Source organism: Macrobrachium rosenbergii, chromosome 44, assembly GCF_040412425.1.
Source record: "Macrobrachium rosenbergii isolate ZJJX-2024 chromosome 44, ASM4041242v1, whole genome shotgun sequence".
Lineage (NCBI taxonomy): Eukaryota > Metazoa > Arthropoda > Malacostraca > Decapoda > Palaemonidae > Macrobrachium > Macrobrachium rosenbergii.
In genome coordinates, this window is record NC_089784.1 from 30,465,980 (window position 1) to 30,486,365 (window position 20,386).

Here is a 20,386-nt window from a genome sequence, read left to right on the forward strand (position 1 = left end):
TGTGCATTCTCTCTTACCGAGTTCTGAAGATTCCAGTCCTAGTAAGGAGGGCCAGTGGCGCTTCTTGAATGAGTCCCGCCCCCTGAAGAGGTGTTCAGCGCACAGGGACCAGTCGCCCCCGCTACCCAGCAAACGGTTTAGATAACTTTCCCGTAGCCCTTGTCCTTCATGCAGTATTTGGGAGAGCCCCCAACATTTCTCACTGTCTGAGCACCAGTATTTGGCTCCCAGGATATCATCTTTGTCCGTTAAGTGCTCTGTTTTGTCTTCCAAGCACCCTTCCTCTCACGAGGGTCCACAGACTTCATTTGAGGGCCTATTAGCGCCCACCTCCAGTTGAGTGCCCAATATCGGCTGACTGCTCAGAGCCGGTTCCTGTTAGTTTGATTTCTTCTAAGCACCCACTGCCAGCTCCAGCTGCCTTGGCTCCTCCTAGTCCATCTCCTGGTATAGATCTTCCTACTCCTGTAGAACTGGACCCTTCATTAGTGCCTATCCAGCATCAACTGGACAGCATTCTGGGACTTCTGAAGAAGTTGTCGTCGACAGTTAAAGACCCTATGGATCCTTCCTTGTCCCCGATCTCTTCGGATGAGGAAAATATAGGCCAAGACTCTGCTCCTTCAGCCTATGCATCATTGCTGAAGTATTTGTTGCTGAACTTTTCCAATTTATTCACTCTAGCTGCTGCTGCTTCTCCGGCTTCACCCTTCATGATGTCCAACCAGCCACCCAATTCAGACAGACTCCCAAAAATGGTTCTCTTGTCTTCTTTGAGGAAGGCTTTGTGCAAAATGGAAGGTTGGCGCTCTGATAAAAGATAGCAGGGCAAGGCCTCTTTCATCATTCTGTCTTCTTGTCTTTTGAGCAGAAGTTATATGTCATACACTATGGGAGTGGCTCCCTCCTCCCAAGGCGACTTCTCCAGGCTCATCGACTCGGCATGTAGGTCTGCCTTCTCCTCTGCTAAGGTGATGTTTTATTCATGGGAGACGGACCACTTAATCAAGAATCTCTTTAAAGTTTTTGAGGATCTGAGCTTCCTAGATTGGTCTGTGGGAGCGTTAGCCAGGAAGATCCAAGACACGTCCTCACTGCCAGAAGACCGCTACGGACTGGCTCAGCGTACTGTCCTGTGCTGACAAGGCTGTTAGGGATAGTTCACAGGAGTTGGCCTCACTCTATACCATGGGTATCCCTGAAAAGAGGGAGCGCTGGGTTTCCTTCACCTCCAAGGGCATAACCACACCACAGAAGTCAGCTCTCCTCTCAACAAACACCACCTGTTTTCAAAGGCGACCATTAGCGAGATTGCATCACACCTGCACCAGAAATGAACACAAGACCGTCTTACTCAACCTACAAGACATCTCAGGGAGTGGGCCACCTTCAGCACCAAGTCAGGCCCACCTCTGCAGCGGCAGCCCTTTCGAGGCAGCAGACAGAGGTCGCAATCAAGACCTTGAGCAGCAGGTTGTTTCGCAATGCAAGCTATGAAGTCCTCCTCAAAGCCAGCCGCTTGTAAATGAAGAATCAGTCCTCCATGCTCCTGTTGGTGCCAAGCTCCATCTCTTCTGAGAGGAATGGAGAGCAAGAGGAGCAGAGCAATGGATAGTGAAAGTTTTGAAGGAGGGATACACTATTCCCTTCAAAGAGAGGCCTCCTTTAGTCAACACTCTTGCCACATTGACGGCTTACCCTGTAGGATCAGAGAGGTATTCAGCCCTCTCAGAGGAAGTCTCTTCCCTCCTCAGAAAAGGGGCGATAGAGGTAGTCTAAAGGTGGCCATACACGTTCAAAAAAAGCGTCAAAATTTTGCATCAAAATTTTGACGTGTAAAACTTTGATACAAAATTTTGATGCATAATTGCCCACACACGTTTAGCATTTTTCCCATCAAAATTCAGTATCGTCAAAATCTTCGACATGGATGCATCAAATCTTTTTTTGACATCAAAACGTCCTACACACACTCAAATTTTGCATCAAAATTTTGATATCAAAATTTTGATGCGAAATTTTGACGCTTTTTTTGAACGTGTATGGGCCCCTTAAGATATTGGATTCTGGTACTCAAGCCCACAGCGGGATGGAGACCAGTCCTTGATGTGAGTGCTCTGAATTTCTTTGTAGAGAAGACAAAATTCCACATGGAAACAGCTCAATCCATCCTGGCTTCCATCCATCAGGGAGACAAGATGATCTCTCTTGACATGCAGGACACGTACTTCCACATTTCTGTTCATCAAGACTCGAGGAAGTACCTCAGATTTGTCTTCAGGAACCAAGTGTTTGTTTCGAGCCCTCTGTTTCAGCCTTTCAACTGCCCAACAAGTCTTTACATGTGCTCTCTCTCCCCTGGTAAGATGACTCCATTTATTGTGCATCAACATCTCGCTGTATCTGGACGATTGGCTACTTCGTTCACCCACGAAGGAACAGTGTATGGAGGACCTTTGGAAAACCCTAGTACTGATGCAAACCCTTGGGTTATTGTTAAACCTACAGAAATCCCAGCTGACTCCTCCTCAGGAAATTCTCTATTTGGGGATGAAGATAGATGCTCAGAATTTTCGGGCTTTTCCATCCCCCAAAAGAGAGAAGACTGTCTGAGGAAAGTCAGTCTCTTCCTAGCCCTTCATTCGTGCTCAGCCATCCAGTGGATGAGTTTGCTGGGCACCCTGGCATCTGTGGAACAATTTGTAAAGCTGGGAAGACTACACGTGAGAGCTCTACAGTTTTTCCTAAGAGTCATCTGGGATCGGAAGATTCATCAAGACTTGCGTGTGTTTTTCTGATAATGCTAGAAATCAGTGAGGACCTTTGGTGATGGAACTCCGCAGAAAGGTTGATGGAAGGAAAGTCGCTTTTCACTGTGAACCCTGACCTACACTTCTTCTCTGACTCGTCGGATCTGGGTTGGGGAGCCCTCGTAGGGGACAAAGAAGTTTCTGGGACATGGTTCCAAGAAGAGATAGGGTTACACATCAACCTCAAGGAGTTGAAAGCAATCCATTTGAGACTTGAACACTTTTTGAAGGAAATCCGCAACAAGACGGTAATGGTCTATGTGGACAACAAGACGCCATTAGCGTACATCAGGCTTTAAGGGGAAACTTAGTCATTCTGTCTCTCTGTGAGACAGCAAAGGATCTGCTTCTTTGGGCAGATCAGAATCAGAAAAGAGTGATGACATGCTTCATTTAGGGGAAGTTCGATGTGGTGGTGGACGAACTGAGCCATCACAGACAAGTCCTCCCTATGGAATGGACCCTGGTCTGTCGGGTGTGTGCAAACCTATGGAAACCCCTGGGGGGAACCGTCCCTGGATTTATTCGTGACATCCAGGGGTCATCATCATCCCCTGTTCTGCTCCCCTTTTCCAGATCCGCTAGCATGGGCAACGGACACCATGCTATAGGATTGGTCCAATCTGGACCTTTACGCCTTCCCTCTGTTTGGGGTGATAAGGGAGGTTCTGAACAAGCTTCAGTCTCACCAAAACGTCATGATGTTCCTAATAACTCCATTTTGGCCCTGGAAAGAATGGTTTCCAGAGCTCCTTGGACTCCTTCTAGAGTTCCCAAGGCTCCTTCCTTGGATTCCAAGTCTGCTCAGACAACCCCATTTCAGGAGGTTCCATCAGTGTACATCCACCCTGGCCCTGACGATTTTGACTGTCATCAAGCTCATATATTCGAAAGGGTTTTCAAGAGGTACGGCGGGAGCTATAGCTAAATGTAGATGCAAATCTTCTAATAGAGTCTACCAGGCGAAGTGGACAGTTTTTAGGCTCTGGTGTAGAAGACATAACATTTCGTCACAACTATAGCGCAAGTGGCAGCCTTCCTTCTTTGAGATCCTCCAGAGGTCTGTCCTGCCTCGACCATTAGAGGATATAGGTCAGTGCTGATCTTTTTAGACACAGAGGATTGGAGATCTCTTCGAATCAAGATCTGTCTGACCTCATTAAGTCGCTTAATAGTTTCCAAGCTTAGGAAGGAAGAGTCATTTTCTGGGCACCTGGATGTAGTCCTCAAGTGGCTATTGGGTCTAAGTTTGGAACCCATTCGTTCCCTATCTCTGAGGGATCTCTCAAGGAAAAAAATTTTTCTAGTGGGTCTTGCTACATCCAAGAGAGTTAGTGAGCTCCACACGATGGATAGAAGAATTGGATTCTCCCCGGGGGATGCAGTTTGTTCCCTCACTTTGGGTTTTCTAGCGAAGAACGAGAATCCTTCACAACCCTGGCCTCGTTCTTTTACCATCAAAAGTGTAGGGGATATGTGAGGCACAGAAGGAGAGGAGAGGACTTTTCCCTGTGAGAGCTCTTCGATACTCTCTCCAAAGGACTGAGAAAATCAGAGGACCGTCAAGTATTCTTTAGTGCTCGGTGAAGAACCCTTCTAGACCCTTGTCAAAGAATGCCCTCTCATTTTTTTTAAGGGATCTCATTTTGGAGTCACACTCAGATTGGAGAGGACATTTTAGCTGTCTTGAAGGTTAGAGCTCATGATGTTAGGGCTATTGCTACCTTGGTAGCCTTTAAACATAATCCGTCCCTCGCTTTTGTTCTACAAGGAACAAACTGAAAATGCAAGTCAGTGTTCGCTATGCATTATTTGCGGACCTAGAAACGGTCTACGAGAATTGCAGTACCTAAAGACCTTTGTCCGTGGCTGGCACAGTGTTGGGTGAGGAAGCGTAGGAAGCATCACTTCCATCCTGATGTCTCTTTGCCATGAAATAGGGTGTTGAATTCTAGGGGAACCTGAGGGTTACTGTGTACCTGGAGTGCCCACCAGTTTTAGTGTTGGGTAGTGGTTTTATTTTTATGTGGTGTGGGTGACAGTATTTGTCTGGTTATTCTTGGTTGTGGTACTGCACCCTGGGCAGGGGCAAATATTGTTGCTTTGTCGGCCTTCGGAGAAGTCCTTCGCCGCAAAGCTACTTCTAATACTTCGTCAGCAATCGGAGTACTCCTTCACTGCGAGGTCCCCACTGGAGTAGATGCGCATTGGCTATACCACCACGCCGCTACAAGGTTGAGATGAGTGCCAACCAGAGGCAGTATCCACCTGCAGCAGCTCTCTCACCAGGTAAGGAAACAACAAGCATTGTATAAATGGTAGCCTATTTTCTGTTCTCAAATTCATTAACCTTTTTAATGGTTTGGGGTACAAGATGTCCATGAATCCCACCACCTACCAGTGTGGATTCAGCTAAGTAATTACTGGGTAAGTTACTTATGCAAAAATGACATTTTTATGATAAAATGAAGTTTTATACATACATACCCAGTAATTATGGACAGAGCCCACCCTCCTCCCCTCTCATGGACATTTAAGCATAAACTAATTGAAGCTCTTGGCTGAGTTGTTCCTCTTTACCCTGAAAGTGGGTGGGGCTAGTCACCTACATAAACAAAAGAATAGCTGCTGCAAATCTCAAATTTTAAGCTGCTGTGCGAGTAGAAACTCCTAGCTAAAGTGATATGGGGTAAGTATGTATAAAACTATTTTAGCATAAAAATTTCATTTTTTATTGCTCTTTTATAACTTTTAATATAACATCCAGTCTAAGAATTGTCTTCTTTAATGAGGACTTAGAATTTAGAAGAGGTTGCATTTTTTTATTTTTTTCTTTCCATCCTTTATAGATTGATTTAACCCTTTTTTTTTTTTTTTTTTTTTATTGATTGAACATGTTTTGTTTTTAGTGAGGTTCTGTGTTTTAGTTCTTCATTGTGAAGATTTTTTGTAGTTAATTTAAAAAAAAAAATTTTTTTGGTTAATGGTCGTGTTTTGAACAATTTCAGGAGACTATCGAGACATAAATTAAAAAAAAATTATATTGGAGTTTTAAGTACAAATATTGAGATTGGATGAAACTAAGGGTAATAACCGAGAATGTTTTTGTTTCAGGGGTCAGATTAAACTAGGTGATTTTGGTTTGGCAAGGTTATTTAGCTCAAACAAGGAACGTCCATATACAAATAAAGTCATTACCTTGTGGTACCGTCCTCCTGAACTATTATTAGGGGAAGAACGGTATGGACCAGCCATTGATGTCTGGTCTTGTGGCTGTATCCTTGGGGAGCTGTTCCAGAAGAGACCACTTTTTCAGGTAAGGTCAGGTCATTGGTTGACCTTTCCTGTGTACTTAAAGTTTACTGTACTACACAGTACCCTAAACTTGAGTAAAAGAACTGTAATTTGGCTTAATATGTTTTCTATATGATGAGTCCTAAAAGTCAGTGTGACAAAGAATTGTCTTTAGCAGGTTTTTAAAGCTCTCAGTTAGGGTAGTATTTGTTTTCCCCCTGATATCTTTTAGCTCTTAATATGAAGTTTTTCTCATTACAGCTGTTAATCTGTATTCTCAATTTCTTTGGACTTCAGAATTGATTTCACCTGACTTATTTGTTAAGAACTAGAAATCTTCACTCATATGTGAATGCTCTGTTATTTTCACCAAGTACATTGTTTCTGTAGGGAATTTTTACCTACATCAAAGATGTTAATACTGCTTAGTAACGGTTTATATCAACAATGTTGAGTTTTTTAATAGAAAAAAGTTATTAAACCCCAGTGGAATGAATGGCCCTATAACATCATTCTTTACAAGGCAGTAAAGTCAAGCAAGCAGGGAAGTATTTAACCCTTAAGGGACAGACTAAATATATATCAAGTACACCCCAAGACCAGGCAAACTTTAAGGTTGGCCAGTTTAAGAAAAAATGCATCAATGGAAAGAGGATATGCAGATGCACATTGTGTAAGAAAAAAAAATTCTAAAAATTTTTCCCTGCCTTCCACGGGAAGTTGAAAGTTACTATTTACAACCCCGTGTGGGGGCTCTTTTACAAGACACTCATAAAAATATGCTAATTTTACCAAGTTATGCATGTTTTTTCTAATAATTTTATTTTGTAAAATTATAATCAGAGCTCACACAATATAACAGATAAGAACTAAAATCGGTAACAAATTCTGAGTATATTTGTAGTAAAATGTTTACGAGATTTACTGAGATGGGGAGATGCAGTAACTTTTTGTCGGGTATACTTGTTTTTTCTAATATTTCTTTGCACTTTTCTTTGCAAAATTACAGTTATAATTGACATACTATAATAAAAGATAAGAACTAAAACCAACAGCAATCCCTGGGTATATTTATGATTATTAAATAAATAAAAAATGTCCTGGAGCTGCAGAGAGGCAGCACATTTCCCCCTGAAATCTCAAGGCATACTGATCAACGTCTCTCCCATGCTTAGCTATAACAGTTGCCATAAGTCATGGACCATTGAAGTGATGTGAAAATTTTTCCCGCGAATTTCATCCAGACCGAATGGTGCTTAATATTAATGCTCTTATGAATTAGCCCGTCCATCACTCAAAACCTGTTATAGATACTCATATGATGATGCCCATCCATTAAGGGCTAATCTGTGGTCCAGCTCTCACTTTATGCTTCCATTTACTCTCAGAAACAGAGACAATACTCCTTAACTCTCTGAGTGCCTGGATCAACCTTGTCCCCATGTGTAGTCATTGAAGCAAGTGGAATACCCTCACTTTCTTGCAAGGTAGTAAGACAGTCAAAACAATTGAAAATTACTGAGGGCTGACAATCATTATGTAATTCATTACCCCTGAAAAATAAGTGAAAAGGAGCTGTACCTCATTCATGTGAGACTGCATCATCTCTGTTGTGTCCAAGTTCACTCTCCTCCTAAAGACAATGCTCCAACACACACAAGCATTTTCAACTCTCACTTTTGGCTTACAATCTTACCAAGTAAAAAAAGTATTTTATTGATTTTATTGTAGCACAAATGCTCCAAAATGGCTTGTCTTACCAACACACAGAGTGGGTGCATAATTCTTGTATTGTCATGTTCAAGGCAGCAGTCACATTTCTTAAGTTCTGCCTACTACTTCTCTTGTGACATTAGGTGGCTCAAAGGGTTAATGAGGTAAACATTTTAAACATAGAAAAAACATATGATACAGTATATGAGAACAGTTAACACATTTAAACAGCTAGAGTAAATAATTTTTTTTAGTTAACACATTTAAACAGAGTAAATAATTTTTTTTAGAGTCAATTATACATGCTCCATTATTTACTTCACTGCACTTAATATTTAAAGTATACATTTAAAACATGAAAATAAACTGGTAATATAATATAACGCAATAGATATAACAGTTCAAAATGCCGTACACATAAATAAAAAAAAAATAAAATTAAGATATGGGACTAATTGTCACTTGGTAACATGCACTCAGAAATTTTGTCATAAAAAGTGTTAAAAGGATAAAATTGTTAAAGTGCTCCATTAGTAAATTAATAAATTGAAAATATACAGCAATTATTGTACAGGCAGTCCCCAGTTTACGACAGGCCCGGCTTACGACGTTCCGAGGTTACGATGCTTTTCAAATATATTCATCAGAAATTATTTCCCGGTTTATGATGCATGTTCCGGGGTTATGATGCGTCGTACGCCAATCCAACGGAAGAAATATGGATCCAAAATGGCAGAATAATAAAAATTTGGAGGCTTTTTTGATGAAAAACTCAGTAAAAATGCAGTTTACATCATTTTCAGTACACCTAAAGCATTAAAAGTAAGGTTTTCTTAGGATTTTTTTAAGATTTTCGATGATTTTTCGGTTTATGATGCGTAAAAACGGAACCCCTGTCGTAAATCGGGGACTGTCTGTATTTAGTACAGCATTAATCAAATTAAGGCGTACCATATATCATTAATCTGGGTAGCCTAGCTTATGAACGTAATTTTGATTTAACTTTGTTGTTTAATTACAATTCTTATTAAGTGCTCAAAAAATTATGAGTTGTGTTACACTGCACCTTTGGTGCAATAATAAATTTTGCTTGAATAATTACTTTTTTGCATTACATATCATACTTGTCCACATAAATATACCAGATTAGCAAGGTTTTCATGTATGCTAGTCATACTTCACGTTGTCATGAAAGTTAATCTTTCATAGTTCAGTTTTTCCAGTGGTGAAAACACATTCTTCATGCTTGTCTTGAATGGTTAAGAAAAAGCCACTTTATACAACAAAATTTAAGTGAGTAATACAGGACAGGACCTTTCAACTTTCACTAAGGTCCTCTTCAGCTGTACTGAGGTAAAATTACAGTTTACACAGACAAAAAAATACAAATACATCAATTTTAAAAGAGCTATTAAAATGGAAACTTGTCAGTCTGGGGGTCTTCCTTGAGCATCATCATTTCTTGAAGGCGTAGTCTTGTTATTTTATAGGTACTTCTTGTTATTGTATAGGTAATTAAGTCATTTGCTGGCTGAAGGAGCAATTTCTTATAAAATATCCAGTTGTCAGTTTCTTTTGGCAAGGCAAAGATTCTCTGCAAGTTGCATAATACCAATAAAAGAATAGTAGATGGAGTACTCGTCAGGCAGTTGGATACAAGGAAACAAAGCCTTCACCTCTAAAGACATTCTTACAGACCAATTAATATGCCTGACAGCCAATCTACAATTGGATATTTTAGAAGAAATTGCTCCTTTGGCCAGCAATTGACCTATTTCCTACACAATAACAGGACACCTTCAAGAAATGATGATGATCAAGGAAGACACCCAGACTGACAGTTTCCAATTTAATTGCCCTTTTTAAAAATTATGTATTTGTACTTTTATGTCTTTGTAAACTCAATTTTTTTCTCAGCACAGCTGAAGAGGACCATAGTGAAGGTCTAGAGCTCCTGTTCTGCATTTACTCATTGAAATTTTGTTGTATAAAGTGGCTTTTTCTTAACCAGCAGTTCAGTTTTTTGTCCATGTAACTTCTCTCTGGGTTTTTTGTGTTAAACAGAACTAGGCTCTGGTAGAACACTAGCTTCCTTATGGTTCCCTCTGTAAAGCAGTATCTTTTATTCACATCCTCAAACCCATCTCTGCCTGTTCCAGCAAATTCATTTAAGTCTCCTGTAACTGCACTTGATAAATTTCTTCTCAGATAATAATCAGTTGTTTAGGCCTTTTTATTTGTAGTGGGTAAATTTCCTCCCAGATTATATTCAGTTGTTCAGGCCTTTTTATTTGTAGTGTTTACTGAGAGCACACCCCCATACTGCCTTCTCAAAGCAATTTTATACTTCATGATCCTTGAATATATGTACCTTGCTCTTAACACATATTTGTCCATTTCATTATCTTGTCTCATCACTGATCCACCAGGGTTTATATATCGTCTTGTCACAGTAGATTTGTTTAGTTCCTGCTCATTTATGCAGAACCAGCTGCACACAACATAGGCCCACATTTCTTCAGCACTTTCTTACTTTTTCCTACCATTGCTCCACCATTTCACAGTTCTTAGAATTAATGAGCGAGAGAGAGAGAGAGAGAGAGAGAACACACTGGGTGAATCATGAAATTATTTAGTATATCATAACCCAGTAGATTTAAGGTAATAATTTTGTAATGAGCCATTTTTATTGTTTTATAACCCAACAGATTTGAGATCATTAGTTTTTACAGTGACCCATTGTTATATCTGGCCTTTTCTTATACTAGGCTAGCACAGAAGCAATGCAGTTAGATGTCATTTCTCGGGTTTGTGGAACTCCAACCACTGCAGACTGGCCTGATATTGTAAAATTGCCTGGCTGGGGTGCAATGAAACCTAAGAAAACGTATCGTAGAAGAATATTAGAAGATTTCAAAGACAAGATGCCTCAGCCTGCTTTAGAACTCCTTGACCAGATGTTAAAGTTAGATCCATCGAAACGTATCACTGCAGAAAGTGCTCTCAACAGCACCTGGCTGAAAAATGTTGACCCTGAACTGTAAGTAATTGCCTTTATTAGCAGTGTTGTCCTTGAGATCAGTTTTTCACTTTATTCTTTTTCTTCTGTAATTTTTTCACTTTATCCTTCTTTTTCCTCTGTAATCTAAGTATGCATGGGATTGTGAATGATTATACACATTGCTATTTATACTTGAATTTATTTTAAGATTTTATGTAAATTCGTACTTTTTATGCATTAGTTTGACAGATTTTTAAAAAAGATACAAATGGTGTTCTGTAGAGTTCACTCATACCTACAGATAAATATAATAACTTGGATAGGCAGTTTCTACATTATGTGGCTGCTTGAAAATTTTACTTTTGATCTGTATCAGGTGATTAAATGGAACGTGTGTTAATGTATCAATATCTGTGGTTGTGTTAAGCTCATTATCTTACAGGTAAGAGAAGAGGAAACAGGTTATTATATTCACTATATTTCATGTAGTTGGTTCATTGTAAGTGAAATTTTGAAATACTTAAAAAAGGGGTTTACGCTGTGTTGTGCATCTATCCAAGTTATTCATATTTTCACATTCTTTTATCTTGGTAGTAATAACAGGATATGAATGTCCTGCTTGCAAAGTAAAATTAATTTTCTCTGAGGCATGATATACAGTAGATGTCAGGTAGGTGTTTGAGGAGTTCTTGGTGGCCTGTCATATGCTATGGTTTAAGAGTAGACCTCTGTACATATATATGAACCATCAAGGTTTCTTAATATTAATGAAATGTAACGGGGATTGGCTTAGAAAATTGTTCCCCTGTAAATTTTGATGTAACTTTTGTGCTCCCAAATTCTTGCACAAGAATTTTATCAGACTGATCTTTTGGTTTCAGGGTGTTCAGTTTCTTTTTAGTTATGAATATTTGTTAATGAGAATGTGATTAGTAAATTTGCTTTTGATTATCACAGCATGGAGCCACCACCGTTACCCAAATACCAGGATTGTCATGAATTGTGGAGCAAGAGAAGACGGCGTCAACTCAAAGAACAGCAAGATGCTGCTATGGGTTTATTAGGTGCTGCACCTCAAGTTCCACCTGGTAAGGCAGTTGGCCCAATGTCAGCCCAACTTGGCTATCTAGGCCCCCATAAAGATCAGAGACCAGGATATAGAGGAGGGATGGATGATGGGAGATGTATGGATAGCAACAATGGTGAAAGTTACCTCTCAAATAATCTACCTACTTCACGGAGTAACTCTCCAGGACCTCCTGCATTACATTACCAAAGTCAGACTTCGCACACGCCACCTGGAGCAGGTGCTGGTGACAGCCTTACCCCACCTCAAGCATCTCATAGGTTTAATAATCCAATGGTCACACATGATGAATCACATCCTTTATACCGGGCAGTTTATCACCTAGCTCACCTCATCAACACCCGGCAAACTGTGGTGTTTGGTCAAATCACTGCTTTGATGAGTGAACAGGTATTTATATTCAGCCATTTTTTAAATTTTTTTTTTTTTTTTTCTTTAGATTAAACCTAACCATTCAGTTAATTTTCAAAGTTTTATTTTATATATAAATTTTTTGTACCGTGGATAAAATTGCTTTTGATTTAATATCAGCCTGTGTTTTATATTCATGTTTGAGTCTTGTAAGTTTCTGCAACGTCAGTTTGCTGCTTCATTTGATATACATGGCTTCTATGAAGATTAAAGCATTATGTGGTATCCTGATTTTACTATGCTGCTTCCAGTTTGCAATAGCATAAGACAGTGGGCTTTATGCTTTCAGTTAGAGACAGATCGACATTTTGGTTAGTTATCAAGTTGTCTGAAATAATAAAACTATCAAGGAATTAAAAAAAAAGGGGGGGGATTGAAGACTAGTGTATTATGCTTCAAATAAACAAAAGCAAAATCACATCTAGCCCAAAATTTAGAAAATACGTAAAATTTGATTACTCATCTGGTTGTGAAGTAAAGGACCATAATTGTCTTACATTAGCTTGGAAGAAGCATCTCTTACTACTAGCAAAATGAATCACTTTTGTGCTTTATGAGGCAAGCCATTTTAACTTTCAAGAATTGTTGCGCCATTTTATACATCTTTTTTAATGAAACTTGGGGGGTTTACTGCTTAAAATACGGCAGAAATTAAGTATTGTTGCGCCATTTTATACATCATCATCTTAAATGAAACTTGAGGGGTTTACTGCTTAAAATACTTTATGCTGTAATAGAAAAATTAAACCCAATATGTACACTGTTAAATGAAAGTGGTTTGTTTACCACTTTTTCACATCTCTGGATTTGTTTAAGGTTTGGGAAAAGATTTTCTTTAATAAGAGGTAAAAGTCAAAGTAAAATGAAAGAAATTATGTTGCTTGTTGAATGACCAAAATGAATGCAGGGAAAGTAAAATGAAGAAAGCATGGCTTTTGAGGGCTGAAAAGATGTTGCAGAGAACCATCAATAGTGTCCTGAATTTGTCACACAAGGCACACTGGATGTGATATCCACAATTTAGGACTCTATATTTACATGGGTCCCATATCTGCACAGGACTGCAGCAGAATTCTGTAACTCAGTTCATCTCTTACTACATACAACATTAAGATGATCATGCTTTGCTCACTATGGAAATCTAATTGCCATAAAGGTGTTCAAATGCATGTTACAACAAAATTTTAAGCACTGGATAATTTTTGTAGTTGTTTACGTCCAGCTTTAGCCAACTGTCTAAAGAATGTCATATCACATAATATTGGACTTTATGATTTTTGTTTAAAATTTTTTAGTTAGTGAGGTACAGTTGACCCCCAGCATTCGGAGGGATGTGTACCACAACCCCCCGTGAATAGCTAAGACACAAAAAACCCTCCAAAAATGCTTATACCCGAGTATTTTAATAGTTTTATCACAAAAAATGCATTTAGTCATGAAAATACAATAATTCGTGAATATTTTTCAGTGAAAAATACTGTGAATAGGCAAATTTTCCACGATTAATGTGTGTATGTTCCATAGAGAAATCCGTGAATCCGGAACCGTGAATAGGCGGGGGTCAACTGTACTAGTACTTAATGGAGCATTTTAATCCTCACCATACACCGACTCATAGCCTCGAACGCAGTGTGATACATAAGGGCACTGTGAAATTTTGCTGTTCATGTCTTCCTTATATTCTTCCACAACACTTTACTCATATCCATCCTCTTTTCTCATCAAAGCAGATCTGGGTTGCCCAACTCTTTTGGTGCACAGGGCTCAACTGACACTATCACATGCTGTTAACAGTCATGTTTGCTTGTTGCATCGTTTCTTAAAAGGAGGAATTGAAGGGCAGAACCTAAATTTAAATATTTTCAGATGGATCCTGGCATTCGTCGATTACTAGAGAGACTAAATGCTGCAGTACTTTTAGCAGCAACAGCAAGAGAAAGACGGTTACGTGGGGATTCATCATCTGTAGATGTGAAGGAAGTGTCCATAGAGCCTGGGGAACCAATTATAACACCATCAGGTATGGGCAGTGTTTTGCACGCTATTATAAACTTTGGAAGTTGTGGGCTATTCCTGTATTTTATGATACTAGAGTATACTAGTTTTGCATTGTATAGTGTTCATGCATTACTTGATTTTGCCAAGTTGCATAGCCATTAACTCCTCTACTTAGTACATTAATGGCTTTTATTTATTTATTTGAATTTGGTATTAACTAGACAGGTTTTGAGATGAAAACCTAAACAGGCAGAGACTCAGAGGGAATTGATGAAAAGTTGATTGTCTAAAATATTGAGTTATGGAGTAGAAGAGGTTATGCTTATCATTTTAGTAGTGCTTGATGTGTGAAATTTTAATTCCTAAAATATTGAGTTATGGATAAGGCATTCTGCTTATCGTTGTAGTACTGCTTACTGTGTGAAATTTTCGAACAAGGCTGCATTGTAATAATTTTTAATTCCTGTTCATTGAATGTTAGTACATTATGTTGCATTTGTAGATAACATTAAAATGAGTTATTGTGTACATAAAACTAACATGTAGGGGAAGTATGTACAAGTACTGAAATGGCAAAAGAATAATTTTTGTGGAACTTAAAGGAGTATGCTAGAGCTCTGGGCACTGCCAGGTAATTTAAAGACAATGATTGTGTACTGGTTAGCAATGGTGACATTTTTGTTGGTAATGCACGGTATCACACAAACATTCACTATTTCAAACTAGCAGGTACATAAAGTACCTGTATCCAAGCATTAAAACTTATATTTTTTTGTGGCTTTCTGCATGAAACAAACAGATGTATTGTTATGATTTATGTGAGTGATAATGAAAGTGAGGGCTCTTCGAGGACTTGACTTGCAACATGGTTCAAAGTCCAGGTCTGCATGTTTGTGATAGTCTTAACAGTTTCATACACACTTAGTACCATGGTGCCTTTCTGCCTGGTTCATATTTAAAATTTGCCCCCTCTGCTCATGTTGTTGCATCATTATTTTTTGTTTAATGTTTTTATTAACTATTATTCCTACTCTTTCTTACTCTTTCACACTTTCATTTTTATAATTTTTCCTTTGTAAATTTGTACTGTGTTATGTTAAAGTTTTCATTTTCATTAATTTTCAGCAACTAAATTGCATTCTCACTAGTTCTTTACAATTTCATTTGCTTGGAAGATAGACTATGTTGATGGATTTGTCATGAACACTAGATCATTTTGAATTTAGCAGCTGACCATGTGTGACACTTATCATTACATCATCATCGTGAGGTTAGGTGTGAAGGTCTTCAGCTTCTTTAAATAAATTACATGGTATTCATGTGATTCCTGAGTCTTTTCATCAACTGATGGACTCTCCAAGCGTCTTCAGATGTCTTCCATGTTCTCCCTTTTGTAAATTACCATTGTCTAGTTTCATTGACATAACTCACTTTTGAAGGGTTGACAATGAAGACTAAAAATAATAGCTTGAGGTATTGTAGGCTGCAAACATGACATCTGATTTCCTAAGCAATCGTAATCTTTCCTTTGCATAACATCATACAGTTGCTGGAAGTAGTAGTGAATTAGTACATGTACCTTATTAGTTAGGCAAAACTGGTTGAGGTTTTTGTCGATTTAAATTTTTTATTTCTGTAATAAATTATTTTATTGTAGATAGCAACTTCAGGAAGTTAGTGATGTGGTTCCGCAAAATTTTTTCTTACTACTGTAGGTTGTCAATTTTGTTGGATAGATTTGAATGTAAGAAAGTTTCCCGTTTGTTGTGAAGTTTTAACTGAAGACATTCTATTATATCTTTTTCAGGTATGTTTGGTGAAAATGATTCAGGTTTATTATCAGATGGAGTCAGAGAAGCTCTTCTACAGTTACTTCGTATGTTTAACTTGCCAGTATCTGGCCTTACAACAGGGCCCTCTACTCTCCGGGGACAGGGGGCCCCTCATTCAGACCATCCACATCGTTATAATAATATCACCCGTGTCACGTGACTGTCTTCCTCTTCTAGCTAGGTCATACTGCACTGATAGAGTAATTTTAATTTTTTTATTTACAGTTTTATGTATAGAATTTTTTCTTTTCAGGACATTACCCTAGTTTTGATTTACTGTAAAGTTGTATGAGGGAAATGCGTGGGATGCTCAGGTGTTTTTAAGGTCCAGCTACTATTTGTTTACTTCCTCTTCACATTGACCCATATCCTACCAATGTGCTACCATTGCTGTGCCCACCTACAGCTCAGTACAGTATTGTAAATATGACGAGCCTTGTATCAAGGCTATTGCCTTTTTAAGGGTATCAGAAAAACTGGTGGTGATTGTTACTTAATGAATTTCAGCATTTTGTAGACATTTAAAAAAAGGTTAGTGGAGGCAATGACATGGACATTATTTTCCCTTAATTTGTAATTGTCAAACATTCCATGAAGCCTTTCGTGATTTAAAAGGAGGGGAAGGTCTTGTGGTGGTTAAAAGTAGTAGGAGTATGTCTGACCTTCAGTGTTTTTTGTTTTTGGACGTTGAAGGCAAGTAAAAAAAAAAAAGCCAGATATTTTGGTCAAAAATAGCTGGAATATAAGTTTGACCTTAAGTGTCTTTAAGGACATTGGTATGTCCAGGAACAATGGTCTGAAGCCAGATTATATCTGGCGGTTTAATCTGTGATGTGTAATATATTGTAAATGTAAATTATGCATTCTAATGCAATTCCTCAGTGCTGGTAATCTGGGCTGGGGTTATGCAGGTTGTTACTTGCATCTAATGTAGATTTGCTGAAATAGATTGTCTATAGTCTGTGGTGTACCATTGGTTTGTAATGGTAACTTTTCTATAAATAAAAGAATGATAAAATTATATTTGTCAGTTTTCTTGACCACATGAGTTCGTCCATGAAATCCAATTTTGGGGAACATATAAAAGAGCAAACATGTACAAAATCCTTTGGCCACATACAGTAATCAAAATCTCATTGTCTTCCATGACCCACGCTACTCAATAATTTGCACTTGTTTTCAGTCCAAGCAGAAGTACAAACAAAATTGCACATAGCACACATGGATGTAGGGAATAAGGATTGAATTTGGATGCAAGCATATTATGTCCATCAAAATTTTGCCCATGAATTTTCAGGGTCCCAAAGCATGCAAATGACTCAAGCCATGTGTGAAAGCATACTTGGTAAACTCCAGTCATTTTTACCTTGTGAGAGCAGGTGGAACATTCTGGCTGATTAGCTCAGTCTTCAGTGTAAGTGGTGGGGACAGAGTGGTCCCTATACCTCCAAAAAGTGAAGAGGTTGTTCAATATTTGGGTTTTCTGTGATTGAATAGGAAATATCCTGTCTTCTATTCCCCAGTTCTAGAACCATGGGCAGTAAATGGAGGATGCATTCTAATATCCCTTGGACAATCTGGATGCGTACAGGCTTCTGCCCTCAATCTGCAGGGTTTATCGTCACCCTGGGTCTTTGGATGAGCCTGGTGGTTTCATGTTGACCACATGCTGAGTGGTACACTGATCTGCTGACTCTCTTAGTCATGGCACTGACAGAGCTGTCTGTAGCCCATCCTCCTGTGTCAACCCCACGTTCACATGTACCATCAGGCAGTTTAGACTGCCTTCAGGCATGGCGGTTATTCAGCATATCCTGTGGCACTGATGCTTTTTTTGCAAGGTGGTTAGAGAGGTTTCTGGGTGCATCCACCATTCTCTACCTGTGCTGGGACAAGCGCCTCCTGGTAAGAGGCCAATGCTCAGCCGTATCACATGTTCAAACTAAAGGGGTTGGACCTCTTCACTGCTGTGGAGTTATCCATGCTTATGAGAAACAGAATAGTCTTGGTCCTCTTGGAAGCTCAGGCCCTTGCAGTGGGATGTGTTGCCAAGCCTTACAAAGCCTCTCTCCAAACTTCTGTTGAGTTCCTTGGACAGAGATCAGACACTGAAGACTTTTTCTCTTGATTTGGACTTCGTCAAGAGGGTAGGGGAGTTACATAGCCTGTCCTATCTTCTTCAGCACTCAGAAGGGTGGGGTTCTCTCTCTTTTGTACCATGAATTTGTGTTAAAGACTCAGACCCTGTTTGTTTCAGACAAGAGATATGAGCATTTCTCAATCCCCCTCCTCCAGGAAGTCATTGGTGGAGAACCTCATAAGATGCTGTGCCCAGTCTCCGCAGTAGGGAGTGTAGGTGAATTTTCATTAGTACAGGTAGGTATCAGGTGTCCAGAAATACCATTTCTTTCTGGCTTTGTGAGGTAATCAAGCAGGCCCACAAATCATCTCGGGAGGAATCTAGCCTCCCTTCTCATTCGAGAACACAAGAAATCAGAAGCCGTCTTGCCTTTCAGAAGAATTTTTCTAGTGTTTCAGGTAATGAGAGTAAGGGTCTGGCATAGCCAGACTACCTTTACCTTATTCCACCAAAGGAATCTTGCCCACATGTCCTTGGATACTTTCTCCTTAGTACCAGTAGTGGGTGCACAACAAGTTGCGTAGCCTACCGAGTCACGAGTGCTGATGGGACACTTCACATCTCGTGCAAGTACCAGAGCCTGGAGGTGTGAATGTTCTCTCCTTGCATCCTTTTCTCTATCAAGAGCAGCATCCAGGTTGAGGTACATGCTAGAGTTCGATAAGATACAATTACTATGTGCACAGTGACTGCCTTCTAAGTAGTTTTAAAATACATGTCCTCTGCCCTTCCTCATTTAACAAAGAGGAGGAAGGACACAGTAGAACTTTCTTCTGAACCCACTACAGTAATTGGTAACTGCCAGAATAAGCTGCCCACTGTCTTGACAACTCATATGGGGGATGTCATGGTTCTCTAGAATTACTGCTTATTTTATTTCATTCTTGTTTCAGGGTCTCTGGCCTAGTCTCCATTAATCTGGCCAACAATTTCACCAGTGGATAAGAGGTTACAGGAGTCATGACATCCCCTTCTTACATTCATAACTGGGAGCATGACATTTCAGGGTGGAATCAATTCCAGACACTGGCAGGGAATAACCCCACTCAAGAGGTAAGTCTCTGTGAAAGGTGAGGAACAAGCAACCAAATTATGCAAGTCTCCTACTATGAAAGGTGAGGGAACAAGCAGCAAATTATGTAAGTCTCCTACTATGAAAGGCAAGGAATAAGTAGCAAATTTTGTGAGTCTCCTGCTATGAAAGGTGAGGAACATGCAACAAATTTTGTAAGTCTCATACTGTGAAAGGTGAGGAACAAGTAGCAAATTTTGTAAGTCTCCTACTGTGAAAGGTGACAAACAAGCAACAAATTTTGTAATTCTCCTACTACACAAGGCAAGGAACAAGTATAACAAATTTTTAGAATAAAATTGTTAAGTCTAATACTATGAAAGGCGAGGAACAAGTAGCAAATTTTGTAAGTCTCCTACTATGAAAGGTGAGAAGCAAGAGACAAATTTTGTAAGTCCTACTATGAAGGGTGAGGAACAAGCAACAATTTTGTAAGTCTTGTACTATGAAAGGAGAGGAACTAGTAACATTTTTTAAGTTAATTTATAAGTAATACTATGAAAGGCAAGGAACAAGTAAATTTTGTAGGTTTCTTACTATGAAAGGTGAGGAACAAGCAACAAATTTTTAAAGAAAATTTTGTATGCCTCCTCTTATAGAAGGCAAGGAACGAGTAAGAAATTTTCAAAGTAAATTTTACAAGTCACCTACGAAAGATGAGGAACAAGTAACAAATTTTTTGAGTAATTTCTACTTTCCATAGGTATACAAACCAGAGCCTTTTATATATACAATGTACCCACCTCAACCAACTCTGATCTCATGCAACCAAAGGAGAAAGTGAGTGGCGAGGTTAGGCAAGTGAAGGATACCCTCTCACTCCCCATCTCCACCAATTGACCGCTGTATTACCAAGCTGCAACAACCAAATCCAGCTCGTACATGTAAAAGGCTCTAGTTTTCATACCTATGAAAAATACAAATTGCATTCATAAATTTATATTGTGTTGTAGCAGGATGGCTGTTGGGATAGTTTCCAATATGCTTGTTTGTCCATCTGCCACACGATACCTATAAAATCTGGTGCA

At 39.1% G+C, this 20,386-nt stretch overlaps 1 protein-coding gene across 4 annotated transcripts in view; it reads left to right on the forward strand.

The window, feature by feature from the left end:
* The window catches only part of LOC136829489 (cyclin-dependent kinase 12-like), a 37,583-nt gene extending 20,416 nt beyond the window's left edge, over positions 1-17,167 (forward strand). For all 4 annotated transcript variants that reach the window (XM_067088233.1, XM_067088235.1, XM_067088236.1 and 1 more), the window contains exons 7-11: positions 5,925-6,126; positions 10,586-10,857; positions 11,776-12,295; positions 14,183-14,336; positions 16,122-17,167. In XM_067088233.1, coding sequence (XP_066944334.1) covers positions 5,925-6,126; positions 10,586-10,857; positions 11,776-12,295; positions 14,183-14,336; positions 16,122-16,306 — 1,333 coding nt within the window. In that variant the 3' untranslated portion in view covers positions 16,307-17,167. The remainder of the gene's footprint in view (positions 1-5,924; positions 6,127-10,585; positions 10,858-11,775; positions 12,296-14,182; positions 14,337-16,121) is intronic.
* Positions 17,168-20,386: the final 3,219 nt, after the last annotated feature.